We start from the raw sequence: 16,930 nt of genomic DNA, 5'->3' as shown, positions 1-16,930 counted from the left end.
CGATAGAGTGAAGCCACGGAAGTCGAAGCGCGAAGTGGCGAGGGTTCACTGTAATTCTGATAGATTTTCTTGAAGGACACGGGGCAACCACAGGAGTGCATTAGGAAGAACATTGGGAAAGTTGCATGGCGAGAAAAGGTCCAGAAGTCACAATGAGGATTTTTTTCCCCCATCATGACAATGCCTCTGTTCATTCTCAAGAATAGCCAGGGCTGTCCTACAAGAATTCCATGGGAAACCCTTACCCCAGTCCCTTATAGTCCTGATCTTGCCCCGCTGGGGCTTCTTTTTGTTTCCCAAACTCAACATATAAGAGGAACAGATTTGAGTCCTGCAATGATGCCAACACTACCATTGTGATGTGGTGTCAATCAAAGAGCACAAATTTGGGGGGGAAAAGGTTAGTGAGATGGAAAAACTAGACTAGGATATGTTAAAAAAAAATCAACCTCACATTCTGATATTTTTGTTTAATAAAGGTGTCCATGACTTGTAGCAATATTTTTTTACTTACCCTCATATAGTAGGCTCTTCAAACACAAATGTTTCAATCCAAACAAGCCAGGCACAGAAGGTAGGAGGAAAAAAGCTTGAGCAACTCATTACTTCATAACAGAAAACCAGTGATGGGAAATGAGAACACAGAAGTAAATGAAGTGCGGAGAAGTAATTGAGAAGGAAAAGAACCAAAGCACCCGATGACTTAGGCGGCACAAAGGCTATTAGCCGTACAGCCCACACAGTGCTCCTCTCGAGCCCTTAGGGTTTTCCTCCTCTGCACTATGAAACAACGATATCGAATCAGTCATGTTTTATGAGACCTCTTCTCAACCATATGAAATGTTGAAAATGAGACTCGAAGGAAAGTTACTTATATAAAAGAGGGAAAATGAGAAGAAATGCTGCATACCGTAACTTCAGGCCAAAGACCTGGTCAGTGCTTCCAAGAAATAATCTATCTAGAAATACAGCTTTTCCTAAAAAGCGTTTTTTGTTTAAAGATGCTTTTATCCTGTTACTTCCCATGATGCCAAATCTACAGTTCAGAGTATGTAAAAATCGCTCACCAGCTGTAAAGGCTTTACCATGAGATTAGGTTTCTTATAGATCTTCTGTTCCGGTTCTTTAAGGTTTTTTGAAGGACTATTCCAAGCGGTCTCCTTGACAGTTGCAATAGACAGTGCATTTCTAGAGGGATTTGCTTTGACTTCTATTTTCTTATCTGGTTGAACTAAATATGAATTCCTGACTGATGAAACAGCTCCATCTGAAATGGCCAAGAAAGTAGCCTATGCATATTTGTCAAAATAATTTGTACAACTGTTACTAAGCACTTTTTTTACATGCCAGGAACGGATAAATACCGATAAATAAAGAGATATGAACATATCCTCACAGACCTTTCAGTGTAGAGAGAGGTAAAGAATCTCCAGATGGGAATAAATCTTAAATGATCTGTGTGTGAGAGGGTAGGGTGTTATGGTAAAGTCAGACTTCTATAAATGTGGTGGAAGACTTTATCTTTCACCATTCTGATCTGAATTTCCTTCATGGTCAATTTAAGCCCTGAACATTTATACTGCTGCAATATTCCTCTTCTCTTAATGTGCAATGTATATGACTACTTAATATCTCATAATGCAAAGCTCTAATTCTTAGGGAATTTCCAGATCAATCACATAGGGTGTTCCATTTACAAATGAATGATGACTGTAAGACTGGCACTTTAAAACAGCCTCCAGATAGACCTAACACCCACCAGGACACACTGATGGACATCTAAATGTCCACCCATAGATAGCAGCACGGGCAAGTGAATCTTAATATGCAGTTAAAAAACATGAAATGAAGCTATCCAAAGGGGCTTGAAAAGAGTTCATGGGAAAATGGAATTAAAAGATAATGGAATTTTTCCATGAAGTTTGTGAAGTCCCCTGTATACACTGGCATGTAAAAACCACCAAAATACATGAAGAATAAGATGCATGACTTACACAGTATTTATATAACACTGGTTTGTGTTAGGAAAATTATACAGATAATTAGTAATTACATAGACAAGTTCCAGAAAGACATACTCTTAAAAACTACTAATCTCTGTATTATTAAAAATTTTAACAATTATATAGTGTTATGTATATTCCTTTTCTAATTTTAAATTTCAGCTATATGTTTATATATACACTGAAAACAGCTTAGAAGGCTACATATCAAAATGTTAGCAGCATAACATCTGGGGTAAAATGATGGGATGCTGCTATTCGAATATTGTTAGAATGAACAGGAGTTACTTTAACAATCACAAAAACTGATGAAAACATTCACATTTTAAAAAAGCTATCTTAATTACTTACAGGGGCTTCTAAAAATGCAAATACCATATTACAGTATAGTTTAAGAGAAAATGGATACGATGCTATGCATTGCTGCTGATAATTGTAAATAAGTACCAGGATCTCAATAAAAATTTTAAAAGAAAAAGCAACCTACTCCTTAAGACTAAGTGCCCCGAATGCAATATGATGCACGGCTGTAGACCCAAAGAAAGGGCAGTTAATGGGGAAACGGAATAGCGCCTGGAGCTTACTTAATAATAATGCATTGATGCTAATTTCTTAGTTTTAACAAATGTATCTAGGCAATGAAAAGATGTTCCTTTAGGGGAAATTGGATGAAGAGTACATGGGAACGCCTTACACTACCTTATCAAGTTGTCTGTAAACCATGCCCCCTGCCCAAAAGTCTTTTTTTTAACTACTAGTACTGGATCCCAGTGCATATACATTTGCACTGAATTTCCACGTATTTTTCCATGTATTTTTCCAGCCTATAATTTCTATGTATTTCTAAATACCTTCTGAATCACAGCTATTAAATTATCAAGTGTTACCCCATCAGACTAACATCAGAAGTTGGTTTCCTTTAGAATTATTAAAAAATCTGGAAAATGGAGAAAGTTAAGTTTTAAAATCCTGATCTTTATTAAGTTACACTCAGTGCCACTGAGTCAATCCCGACGCATACTAAGCCAGTATGACTTACAGTTCCGACTCACGGGAACCCTATAGGACAGAGTAGGAGTGCCCATGTAGGTTTCTGAGGCGGTAAATCTTTATGGGAGCAGAAAACGTCACTTTCCCCTCCTACGTGGCTGTTGAGTTTGAACTGCTGAACCTTGTGGTTAGTAGCCCAACTTGTAACCCCCTATGCTACAGCCTCATCTTTCTACTGCAAAGCAGCACTGGGTTGGAACTGCCAACCTTGCAGTCAGCAGGCCAGTGTTTAACCCACTCACCCACCAGGGCTCCATTGTCCTTTTAAATATCAGGCTTGCATTATATTATGGTTTAACTCACCAGGCGGTAAGGAGTTCCGATCAGCACAGAACACTACTAAGTCTTGTTCCCCTTCTCTGAACTCAACACGGAGGACGTCACTAAGAGCTCCAACAAGTTCTGTCACATTTAAGAAGCCTAATTTTTTTGGTGAAAGCTGCTCTTTAAAAATTTCCTGTCACAAAAATAGATGTCACATTAAAAAACAATGTTAAATAAAAGAAATATACATTTGCCCTTAGACAATACTCTAATTGAGATTTAGCAAAACTAAAAATGTACAGGTCAGTAAACCCAAGTATTATAGTAAAGGCTTTCTTCCCTACATATACAAGGGGGAAGTAAACAAGCAGTTAATAAGAGAAATCTTTATTAAACAAAAATACCAAAGTGTGAAGCTAACGATTCTCACATCCATCTTCCATCTAGGTCAAGGGCAGAGAATGTCTGGTAGCCTAGTGTTGTTGATTTGTAATTTAATTCCACCTTAATTGGAGATCATATTCTGTAAGAGTTCACTATTTTGAAAGTTATCATGACTCATTTGGTGCTGAATATATGATCTACCTTGATGAATGTTCCCCATGAGCTCTAATATAAGGTGTGCTCTGCTGTTGTTAGATGACGCGGCTCTACTGCTCAGTGGCATCAAGTCAGTTCCGAATCATAAGAGAAGGAAGTACTGCCCAGTCCTGCAGCCCACTACTGTAGCTTCTGTGTCAATCCAACTTGTTGAGGGTCTGTCTTCCTTTTTTATTGACCCCTACAAAGCATGAGCCCTTTTCCAGAGAATGGTCCCTCTTGACAACATGTCCAAAGTCCATGAAACCAAGTTTTCACCATCCTCATGTCTAAGAAACATTCTATACTTAGTCCAAATCTAAGGTGACCAGACCGTCCTGCTTTTGGTGGGACAGTCCTGATTTCTAACAACTTGTCCCGTGGCGTTTTAAAAAAGTCCCAATTTTTGGAAAGAATGCACAAGCTAGGACATACGGTTTTCGGCAGCCATGTGGCTATTTTGCGAAGATATGAGTTTTATCAAGGTTAAAATCTGGTCACCTTATCCAAATCAGACTTGGTTGTTCTTCAGGCAATCTATATGTTCTTTCTAACACCATAATTCAAATACATCAAATCTTCTACAGTCTCACAGTCACTGTCCGATTTGTATAAGAGATGACCAACTGAGGTGGGTCAGGCACCCCTCAGTCTTCAAAGCGGCACCCTTGCTCAACACTTTAAAGAAGTCTTGTGCAGCAGACGTACCCAATGTGATACGCATTTGATTTTTTTTTTGAGTGCTGCTCCCATGAGCCCTGACTGAAGATCCAAGTAAAATGAAATGCCCGAGAACGTTAATCTTTTCCCCATTTATCATGCTGGTGTCTATGGGTCCAGCAGTCAGGTTTTCTTTACATTGAATTGTCATCCATACTGAAGGCTGCAGTCTTTGATTTTCATCAAGTGCTGCAAGCCTTCCTCTTTAAGCGAGCAAGGTTATGACATCTGCCTAACACAGACTCTTAGTAAGCCTCCCTCCAATCCTGCTTCATATAGTCTAGTCCTCAGATTAACTGTTGGCTACAATGTTCTGTGTCAAGTACATCGAGACAGTGGAGTGTTTTGTTTAGGTTTTCAAGTCCTTCTTCACTGTTTGACTAATCATCCTATCAGTTATTGAAAAGGAGATGCTGTATTATCTAATTCCATATTTATTTATCTCACTTTTATATAATTTATTTCAAAGCTTTATTAGATAAGTTCACATTTGTGACTGTTACATCTTTTTTAGGAATTGACCCTTATCACTATAAAATATTCCCTTGGTTTTGAAGTCTGCTTTAGCTGAGATTATTAGCATATTTCTTGTGGACAGCATGCACTTGCTTCTTCCTGATAACTTCTCTTGTAACTGAAGTATTTAGTCCATAGCATAAATGTACTTATTGATATCCCAGTGTTGTTGATTTATAATTTAATTAGACTTACAACTACCATTTTGCTTTTTGATAGTCTCTGTATATTGTTCTTTTATTTTTTCCTTTCCTATTTGTCTTTGGTTTACTGAATATTTTTTATAATTCTATTTTCTATTATGTTAACACTTTACAATTTTAGTTCTTTTAGATATTAACTACATATATCCCTAACTTGTCAGTCTTCACCAATTCACACAAAATATTTTTTAAAACCACTTGCAATCCAATAGCTTAAGTCTTATTGTGCTTTTCATATGCATTCCATAGATGTTATAAACCCAATTTGTTAGAATTTAAAGTGATATTTTCATTGATGACAGAAAGAGAAGTCTTTTATTATTTGCTTATATATTTAACACTTCACACTCTTCAGTCCTTTCTGAAGATTCAAGTTTCCATCTGGTATAATTTCTTTGGCCTAAGAATATTCTTTAGTGTTTTCTACAATGCAGGTCAGCTTACAATTACATCTCTATTTTTTATGATCATGTATTTATTTTGCCTTAACTCTTAAAAGATGCTATCACTGGATTAGAAAACTGAGTGAACTGTTCTTTGAGTAAAGATATTATCCAACTGTCTTCTGGCTTTTTCCCCTGATGAAAAACCAGCCATCATTTGTGTGACTGTTTCCTGGTGTGTAACGTGTCCTTTTCCTTCGGCTGTTTCATTGATTTTCTAATTATCCTTGGTCTTCAACAGGTCTGATGATAGCATGCCTCTGTATGCTTGTCTTCATACACTCTTCATACACATTCTGTTTGGAGTTTTCTGAGATTCTTAAATCTGTAAACCTATTCCTTTCAAAATACTTGAGAAATTTGCAGCCATTCCTTCAAATTATCGCCCCCCCCCCAATTTTCATTCTCCCTTCTTTTTCTTAGACTGTTTTAGGTGGGATTGACTCGAGAAACAAGTCCAGTTAACGCTCACATATGTATAAGAAAGAGCTTTTTCTCAAGAAGTAATTATATATCAAGGAAGCATCCCGCTCAGTCCAACTTGAGTCCTTAAGTCCGATACTGGTCCACAAGGCCCTCTTCAGATTTACGCAGCCACATGCGATGACACAGAATGCAGGAAGAGCACCGGCTGGTGGTGCAGAGTTGTGTGAATCCAGGGTCAATATGGCAAGGCTCTGGCAACGCTCAGCGTCAGTGATCCCAATCCCAGCATGCAGTAAGGCAAAGGGAGAGAGAGAGAGAGAAGGTGGTTCCCAGGGTCCTCCTTATGAGGAGGCCACCCCCCACCTTCAAATTGACATTAGATCATTCTAACTACCACAAACTCCAATTAGGCATATAGTACATCACTTGACACTATCTCTCACACAGTTTTCTTGGGCTCTATAATTTTTGTTCTTTCTGTTCTTGAGATTATATTTCTATTGACCTGTCTCTAAGTTCACTCATACTTTTTCTACCATCTCCAATCTACTGTAGACCTCACAATGATTTTTCAAATTTCCGATAATTTAAGTTCCAGAACATTCTTTGGGTTTTTGGGGTCTCTCCTCCACATCCCTACAACCCCACCCTTTGCCATCTACTGAGGTTTAAATTAAGAGTTCTGGTTGGATTGTTGGGTAAGTGCTGGACTATTAGCCACAAGACTGGCAGCTCAAACCGATCAGTTGCTTTTCAAGAGAAAGGTGAGGCTGTTTACCTCCACAAAGATTTACAGCTTCAGAAGCCCTATATACTGTCGCTAGGAGTCAGAATCAACTCACTATTAGTACGCTTTGTTTTGTTTTACTGGGCACCTAATCTGTTCATTCATGATTCACATTTTCTACTCTATATCCATCAGCATAGGTATAAGTTCTTCCAGGGCTTCATCAGCTTGTTGAAACATTTTGACTGTTATCTGTCAATTCCTGGAGCCTTTTTTGTTGTTGTTGTTAATGCCTTCAGTGAAGCTAGGACTTCTTCCTACAACACAATTGGTTCTCATCGCTTATCAGCCTTTTGGCAAAGAGCACGTATAGTATCAACACAATTAAGTCTTGAGCATATGCTACTTCTTGAAATAACTAAATGTCAGATTTCTTTTTGGTACAGTGACTCTATGTATTCCTTTCATCTTATTTTGATGCTTCCTGCAGCATTCAATATTTTGCCATAGAATCTTTCAATACTGCAACTCGGGATGTGACTTTTTCCTTCAGTTCTTTCAGTTTGAGATATGCTAAACATGTCCTCCCTTTTTGACTTTCTATTTCCAGACCTTTGCACATTTCACATTTGCCTTCTGGAGCTGCCTTTTGAAAATTTCTGTTGCATTCTTTACTTCTCAATTTCTTCCCATCTGGGCAATGTTTCATTCTGTTGTGTATAAGGCCACTATGGCTTGGAATTGTCTGGAGGGCACATAACAAAAAGAACACAGTTCTAAGAGGAATTTTTAACATTTTTCTAACATTCATGGTGTTTTCTTTTCACCAATGATCACATTCTTTGTAAATCTAGTAATCTGGGGGCTTACACTTTTTTTCCCTAGACACCATAGCAGATAGTCAAAAATTATTTGAAGACAATTATTCCTGCCTCCTCCTTTAGCAAAGGATTAATTTGGAATAACTTAAATTCAAAATCTGTCGTCTTTATAGTAAGCAGCAACTGAAATCCCTTCAGTTCTTTTAAACTTGGTGTAGAATTTGCCCCAATTATGTGTAGTTCATGTGTAAGTTTTGGCAAAGTAATGTTCAAAATTTTGTGTAACTTTCTCTATTCCAAGATTTGTCCTCTCAATTTTTAGCCCCAAACTCTGTCCTCTGGTTCTTTGGGTTAGTAAAGCTATTGATTTCTATCCAAGTTCCAAATGTCCAGCACTGGATGGGGCTTTACTGTGCCTACTCAGTTAAGTAATCTCTCCTCCACTTCTTTATTCCCCCTCTCTAGTTTCTGCCTGTTTGGGGTCCACACTTCCAGTAAAAATATATATATATATATAGCCTACTAAATAATAGCATCTTAATAGGATTACGTAGGATTTAGAGTCTCATTAGACTTGAAATACCAGAGTCTTTTTACCCTTGGATCCACATAGCATCATCCTCATTTCTTTTTGATTCATAAAATGTGCCACTTCTATTTCTCTTGAAACGTATTTTTTGTTTGTTTTGCTTTGCTATGGTCCTTGGTAATTTAGTCTTCATTTCTAAATGTTTTCCTTTTTTATTAATTCTAATTTCTAATTATTTCCTGAGTACCATCACCTAATTTCCAGATTATTCTATTTCAGATTTATGTTGTCTTTCACATGTGGTATCACTTTATTAGTACCTTACTTTTTTAAGAGATTTTCAATTTGATCTATAATGGGCACATATTTCTGGCATGTTTCCATTGTCTGTAGATTTTCTATACGGCTTTTTTTTCTTTTATCAATGTTTGAAATTTGACCTTGATCTTCTTTTGCTGCTCATTTTATAAGCAATTAGTTTTCCTTATTAACAAGTATGTGATTACTGTTAAGGATAACTCTTCTTCAGAGCACTTCCATTGTTTGCATGTATTGTTCAAAATTATAGTAGCTGTTACTGAGATTCCCTGGTCCTTTTTTCTGACCTCTATATTTTGACCTTCTCTTTTCACTGTTCCCATTGTCTACTATATGCTCACTTCTCTTTGGCATGTGGCTGTCTGGAAGGGAGCCCTGGATGATCAGTCAAGGACTCACAGAGGTCACAGTCCCTTCAAGTTTTAGTATCTACTCTTTGCCATTAGGTACACAAATTCCATTCCATTTCAAGTGCTCTTCTCAAAATGGCTTCTCACGCTTTCTAGTGAATACATGTGGGTTATTTTGGGCTGTTTTGGTTTTCAGGCCCAATTACCATTCTAAGTGCTTTAAGTCATGCACACCTCACAAAAAACCCTCACCAAAGTAGATTATTTCCCTACTCTACATACCATCTATAATATAGCAAATAAGTGACACATTTTATGCTACTCTGGCATGTAATACATCCGATCGTATCTGCATATATACTGCAGTGAAACCTATGAGAATTGTATTTCAGCAGCACTGTCTTGTTTTCTGCCTTATACAGGGTGAAATCTTACTACTTTTCTAAGGCTCATTTTATTGGGAAATATTTGAGACTTCCTTTTTGGATAGATTTCTACCTTGCACAGTTATGGCATTCCCAGAATGCCTAGGGTTGAAACCATGGCTCCCATTTCTAGATATTTCAGTTTGGATTACTATTACATGTTAACTGTGGTTCTGTGGTTTTGCAGGCACATTTTTTCCCCTACTGTAATATAATATAATCATTCCCATAACAATCCTCCATTTTTTTAATCTGATGTGAAAAGCCAAAGTTTCCTAGGGGCGTGGTCTGTGTCCGACACATATGAATGTTCTTGGAAAGCTTGCTCTGCATTCGATTCATCATCCTCCCATGTCCATTTGTTAGGATGTGAGCTACCAGCTGCCTTTCTGACCTGCAGATTTGGGGATTTGTCAGCCCCTGCTGTCCTGGGAGCAAGCAGCCTGCCATATGACCTATTGATTTGGGCTTTGTCACCCTTGGCAACCTTCCTCTGTTGATAACTACTCTTCTTTGAGAATTTGCAATTTTTTTGTGGCATTACTGTGCCTCAGTAGAGACTGGGAACTTCACCACACACCACCGAGCCACCATACAGTCTGAACATCCCACCACAAACTGTCCGGCCCATAGAGTCAAGTTCAACTGCACAGCAGCACAACCTTATTGACTAAAAGTGAGATATACAAGATTGGGCTGTAATAGGATCTGAGGGCACAAGCAAGTTACATGAGGAAGTGGCTCAAATACCCTTTTACACTCCTATCACATGACCTTCCCTCTCCCAGTTTACACCTGTAGCCTCACAGGGAGTTCTTTATGATCACTCGATGGACACATGACTGGCTTACCAATGGTTCTGTACAATATGCAGGCACCTCCTAGACGCTGGCAGTGGCAGCGCTGAAGCCCCCTTCTTTATTTTATTTTATTACTAATTGGAAGTTAATACATATATATCATTCCATAGTTCAATCACGTCAAGTAGAATTGTACAATCACTACACAACTTCCAAACATTCATTTCCTTCCTGGACTCCTTGACATTGTCTCCCTTTTTGCCCCACCCCCCTGAAACTGAAGCCCCATTCTGGGACCTCTATAGAGAACAGTGGTGAAGGGAAATCCTTCCAAAGGGCAGAACTTCATGCAGTCCACAAAGCTGTACATTGTGCTTGGATGGCGAAACGGCCAAGTATATGGCTACATGCTGACTCAATGCCCATGGCAATCGTTGGACTGAATGAGCATGGACTTAGAAGTAATAGAATTGGGAAATTGGTGTCAAGGAAGTGTGTGGACAGGAATGTGAATAGACCTCTATTAAGGATCAGAAAAAGTAGAGATACTTGTGTTTCATGTTCCACAAAGGGTGACTTTGGCAGAGGAGGATTTTAACAATCAAATGGATAGAATGGGACATTGTGTGAAGCAATCACTCCTGAATATGCAAGAATTTAGATAGGAAACCCTTTCCAATACTAATTCATGAACAAAGTGGCCACCATATCAGGGATGGAGGTCATGTACAGACTCAGCATCAAGGACTTTCATGCACCAAGGGTGACCAGGCTCCAGCCCCTGATGAATGACCACTTTTCTAGCAGCAGAGACCAAAAGTCCCTACATGGCACTATTCCTAGGAGCAAGGAGCTTGCAACCTGCTGGCAAGATGATCACATTGGACCATTTCCACCATGGAAAGAGTGTTGTTTTATTCGGATAGACATTCCCCAATGAACACCTGTAGACTTACAGAATGCCTTATCCACTTCCATGGTACTTTCATCCACTTTCATCACACAGTATCGCCTTGAAGCTTGACTCACTTCACAGCAAATGAAGTACAGCAATAGGTCCGTGCTCATGGGATTCATGGGGCTTACCATGTATGTTCCCACCATCCTGAAACAATTGCCTTGATAGGACAGTGGAAGAACCTTCTAAAGGATCAATGCCAGCTATGAGGCAATACCTTGCCAGGTTGGGGCAAACGCTTTCCAGGTACTTGAAACCAACAGCTAATGGATGGTGCTTTTCTCAAAATCGGGCTGGAAAGGGAATGCTCCGTTCATGTCTATCCCTACTAAAAACCCCAAACCAAACTCACTGCCATTCTGACTCACAGCAACCCTATTACGGTTTTCAAGGCTGTAGATCTTCATGGAAATAGAGCGCTTCCTCTTTCCATGGAGTGGCTGGGGGTTGGAACTAATGACCTTGTTATCAGTCCAATGCTTACCTGATAGCCAGAACCATTTATAAAATGTCTGCTTCCCATCCCCATGACCTCATCCTGGGGGTCTAGAGGTATGATTTCCAAGGGGACAAATAAATGCACACACCTAAAGGCACAAAACTGCTTCCACTAAACTGCAGGTTAAAAGAACCACTTAGTCACTTTGGGTTCCTTATGCCTCTAGATCATTGGTTCCCAAACTTACTTGACCTACCACGCCATTGGGGGGGTGTGGGGGGGAGATGACAGAATTACTCAGTGCTTCTCTGGTGATTAAAAATCTCTGTACTGCAGTTCATAATCCAAGATAAAGTGCTTTTGCAGCTCCCCAGATCTTTCTGGGGCACCCAAGGGGCAGCAATCACCCATTGTGGGAAACACTGCTCTAGATCAACAGACTAAGAATGGCATTACCACGCTGACCAGTGTGATCAATCCTGATTTCCAAGGGACGGCAGAATGACAGTACAGACTACACAGATAAAGAACATTATGTTGGGAATCTAGGAGATTCCTGAGGATATTGCTTCATACTACTGTGCCTTGTGATAAAAGTAAATGACACAAGGCAGCAACTCCATTCTGACATCAATACTAATGTATGTCCCAGATCCTCTGGGAATAAAAGTTTGGGCCACCCTATTACATAGAGTCTCAACTAGCTGAGGTGCCTGCTGAAGGCAAAGGTAATACAGAATGGGTGGTAAGGACAGTTCTAATTACCACATATCACCATGTGCCAGCTTGAAAAACGAGAACTGTAATTGTTGAGTATCTCTTCCATGTTCCATTATATGTTTATATAAGAGGGTGCACAAATATTTTTGTTTTCGTCCTTCTCTTAGCCCTTTATAAAATATAACGTGTAAACAGAGTTAGTGCACTTCTGCGTATACATTAAGTGTACATTAGGGGCAAGTATGACACTATAATTCTCTTTGCTTAGAGGATTATGTATGGCTTAAGATGTGTACAGGTGCCAAGTTGGTAAGGGGTGGACTGTGTTGGCTAATGTCGCATGTCAGCTATGCTTCTCTGTGGTTTGGCAAACACTGGATCAACTGCTCTTCCATAGTGCAATATAATGTAATCATCCTCTATTTTGTGATCTGCTGTGAGTAGCCATTCTGTTGAAAGCCAATCAGTTTCCTTGAGGGTATGATCTGTGTCCAACATATATAGATATTCTGGCAAAGCTGAGTCTTTCTTAATCTGCACCTGAGTTGTCACCCTCTGACCCCTGGGGCTCATGGGGTCAGTAGCCTACTATCTGACCAGCCAATTTGGCTACTGCACCCATGTGAGTTAGGAGAAGCTTCCAGCTTTATGCTTGAGCCACATACTTAGGACTTGCCAGCGTCCACCAATGTGAGCCATGTCCTTGAAATACATTTCTCTATACAGATGTATGTACATGCCTCACTGGTTTTGTTCTTCTAACGAGCCCAGCCTAACATACTGACCCATAGGCAAGTAACTTCTCTATGTCTCAGTTAGTTGTGAAAATCCAATAAAGTACTGGGTGAAAGAAAGGTACTCTGAATACAGTCTGGTATGCAGCTACCATACATATAGGTCATGACATTTTAAAGTTCAGATGCATGAAATTATGGTTTCAAAAATTATCCATGCTGAAAAGCAAATCTAGTTCATTTATGAACTATTCCATGTTACAGACAAATATGTCTATTTCGAATTATTTGTCCATTCCTGTGCCCCCAGGCGTTTACCAGGCTGCAATGAACATCCATACAGCTATCTACCTATATCTGTGTATGCATGCATGCTAGAGTCTCCCTGGAGTGCATAGATAGAAGTGGAACTGCTTTACCACTGAGGACACATGTTGCCAACTTTACTTGATACCTGAGATTGCCTAAATGCACCCCAAAGTGGTTTCATCCCACAAACAGTATATGAGGAATTGCTTCTTTATTTACAGGCATTGTCAGACTTTCCAATATTTATCTAATGATATGAAAATAGTAGAAATATCCTTCCAAAGTCAAGTATTTGTTAAGACACATAATTTTTAACTTTTTGATCACAGATTTAAATATCAAGCTGATAAGTGTTAGGTCACTGATGTTGAGGATCAGTGGGAAAGGAACAAACTAAGGGTCTATCACTAGACACTTAAGGCATAGAAACTATGCTTGATGAAGAAGCACAAACTCACCTCAAACTCTCCAAGCAGTCTAGAAATAAGCAAGCCCCCTGGAGACTTGGAGACAACCTAAGACATGAACATGAAATACACATAGTTGGGAAACAAAGCAGCAACATTCACACAATGTAAGTCTAAATAGGAACAAAGGCAAAGATTAACTATTATCAAGTGAATTATGATCAAATTATGTGTATTTTAAAGACCAGTTCCCAATTTTTAAAACGTCACAACAAAAAAGATTTTCTTTATATTTCCAGATTTGAGAAATCTGAATTAGTATTATTAAAAAAATAGCACGATGTCGCTTTCCACAAATTCCTATACTTAAAAATTTTTTAGCTAAGCCAATATATAAAATTAAGCAATCTTCTATGGTATAGTTGCATTTTAATGTTAAAGATACTGTGACACTAGAGTAATTTTGGAAAATAGATAAGCAAAAAAAAAAACCCACAGCAAAAAAAAGCCAAATGTACAAAAAGATTTATATTAGAAAAATAAGATTATTACTTTATGATCAGTTTTTAATATATCATATCATAGATTTCTTCCTCCATAATAGTTAATATGTATCAACTTATTTACTGGCTATATATTTTCCAAAATACTCACTCACTGTCAGCAAGCTGATTCCCAGCCCTTGTGGCATAGTAGGTTACATGTTACATGGTGGAGCTGCTAACCACAGAGTCAGCAGTTCAAAACCATAAGCCGTTCCTTGGGAGAGCAATGAGGCTTCTACCCTCATCAAGAGTTATAGTATCAGACACCTACAGAGCAGTTGCACTTGGTCTTAAAGGGTTGCTATGAAAATTTTAACATACCCATTTTTAAAAAAAATCATTTTATTGTGGCCTCTCACAGTTCTTAACCATACCTAAAAATTTATACATTTATAAAATCTTTTATTTATGACTGCTTCCTAATTTCTAGAAACCTACATCTTTATGTGAATAAACCCACCAACCAACCAAACAAGAACTCACTGCCACTGAGTTAACGGCAACTCATAGTGACCCGATAGGACAAGGTAGGTCTTCCCATGTGGGTTTCTAAGACTGCCACTCTTTATGGGAGTAGAAAGCCCTGTCTTTCTCCTATGGAGAAACCTTGTGGATTGCAGCCCATTGGTAACCATGATGCTACCGGGGTTCTTGAGCTCAGTTAATCGGTACTCACAAAAACTGATATGAATGGCTACATAAAAATGCAATGAATGAATCATACTCGAATTTTCTACTGCTAGTTACTTTCCATTTTCACTACTATAAACAGTAAGAAATAACACCCTGTAAACTAAAAATAAAACTAAAACAAGCCAACAGAAAAAACAAAGAGGACTTGAAGCACACGCTGATGAAGACCAAAGACGACGGACAACCTGCAGTATGGGTTACACCTCCACATAGAGAAACAAAAATCCTCAGACCTGGACCATGATAAGCAGTATCTTCATAAATAGTCAAGTTGGCAAGGATTTCAAGTTACTTAGATCCACAATCAGTGCTCATGAAATCAAGTCAAAAAATCAAATGACATATTCCATTGGCCCAATCTGTTGCAAAAGACCTCTTTAAAGTTATTAAAACAACAACAACAAAGATGTCACTTTAGGACTAAGATACACCTAGCCCAAGCCCCAGCATTTTCATTTATCTCATATGCATGTGAAAGCTGGCTGAACAATGAGTAAGGAAGACCAAAGAAGAATTAATGCCTCAGAATGATGATGTTGGCAAAGAATATTGAATATACCACAAACTGCCAGAAGAATGAGCAAATCTCTCTCAGAAGATATAGTCATAGAGCGAGAATGCTCCTTAGAAGGGAAACACCAAGACTTTGGCCAGTGAAAAAGACGAAGCTCATCATCAACATGGACAGACACCATGACTGCACCACCTTCCTCCTACCCTCAGGGTATCCCTACTCGCATTATTGATCCTGAGGGGTTTCTGTACATGCTCTGGTCTAGCCAGCTATATTGATATTTCTATTTTTTTCCCAAAACCATTTTATTGGGAGCTAATACAGCTATCATATCATTCTATAGTTCAATCACATCAAGCAGCATTGTACAACTGCTACCACAGTTTCAAGACATTTCTTTTTCTTAATACAGATATTCTGATTGCCTACTGCTGTATCACAAACTACTCAATAATTGATAGATTAAAACAATTTATGTCTTCTGGTTCTGAAGTTTAGGAATCCTGATTCTGACATGCTCCAGAGATGGCTGCCCTCTCTCCACAATGTATGGAGCCTCTGCTGGGATGAATCGAATTGATGGGGGCCGAGACAGCTATGAAACACCTTTCTTCCTCTCCACATGCCTAGCATGAGTTTAATCAGGTCATTGCATTTCTCACAAGGTGGCTTGAGATTTGAAGAGCAAATGCTCCGTGAGGTCTCAGGCAGAAGTCCCAAAACATCATGATGTGTCAAATAAGTCATTAAAGCCCGTCCAGATTCAAGGGGAGAAAAATTAGACTCTAGTTCTCAATGGGAGAACCAGTAAAGAACTTATCACTGTGCACCACAAAAAGTCAGCAAGTTAAAAGAAAAATGTTTTTAACTTATATTTATAGATAAATCTATTAAAGAAGTATCAATAGTCTTAACATAACAACAGACAAAAGAAATTTCAATTTGATCTCAAGCAACAAAAGCATAATTTAAAAATTAAAGTTTTCTTACAATGTTCCTTTTAACAGAAATCTATTTATTGCTAAATCATTAATTCTACATATTTACTCATTGATTTACTCAAGGTTAAGGAGAAGTCTTTCTATAATAGTTTAAATATATCAATATTCAAAATACACCTAGGTTGGGGAAGCTGGTAGGAAGGTGGAGGTATATCATCAAAATCACTAATTTAGGAAGCTACATCAAGGACAAGAATTAATCTATAAATCAATATTTATGACTGATCTCTGATTACTGATATTATAAAGCTATATTAGAAATGCTCTGCTGATATTCAAAATGGTATTTTCTTTACCGTTGACACAATGGTAACGCAAAAGAAAAGGCCCACTGAAATGTTTCCTAATAACCCACACTTAACACAAGTAGTCCTCTTCTGACAAATCCTTAAGTTTTAAACAACCATAAATCTTATGCAACAATACAATTTATAAG

At 38.4% G+C, this 16,930-nt stretch overlaps 1 protein-coding gene across 1 annotated transcript in view; it reads right to left on the bottom strand.

Annotated features, from left to right (window-relative positions):
* Positions 1-16,930, bottom strand: part of TDRD5 (tudor domain containing 5) — a 57,681-nt gene that overhangs the window by 24,484 nt on the left and 16,267 nt on the right. The window contains exons 6-8 of the mRNA XM_045297979.1: positions 13,793-13,849; positions 3,357-3,510; positions 1,068-1,267 (exon numbers count right to left, since the gene is read on the bottom strand). Coding sequence (XP_045153914.1) covers positions 1,068-1,267; positions 3,357-3,510; positions 13,793-13,849 — 411 coding nt within the window. The remainder of the gene's footprint in view (positions 1-1,067; positions 1,268-3,356; positions 3,511-13,792; positions 13,850-16,930) is intronic.

The sequence above is a fragment of the Echinops telfairi genome, unplaced genomic scaffold (genome assembly GCF_000313985.2).
Source record: "Echinops telfairi isolate 266 unplaced genomic scaffold, ASM31398v2 ScPeMD7_7424;HRSCAF=8462, whole genome shotgun sequence".
Classification (NCBI taxonomy): Eukaryota; Metazoa; Chordata; class Mammalia; order Afrosoricida; family Tenrecidae; genus Echinops; species Echinops telfairi.
The sequence above is the reverse complement of the archived record's forward strand: the minus strand, read 5'-3'. Positions and strand labels throughout refer to the sequence as shown.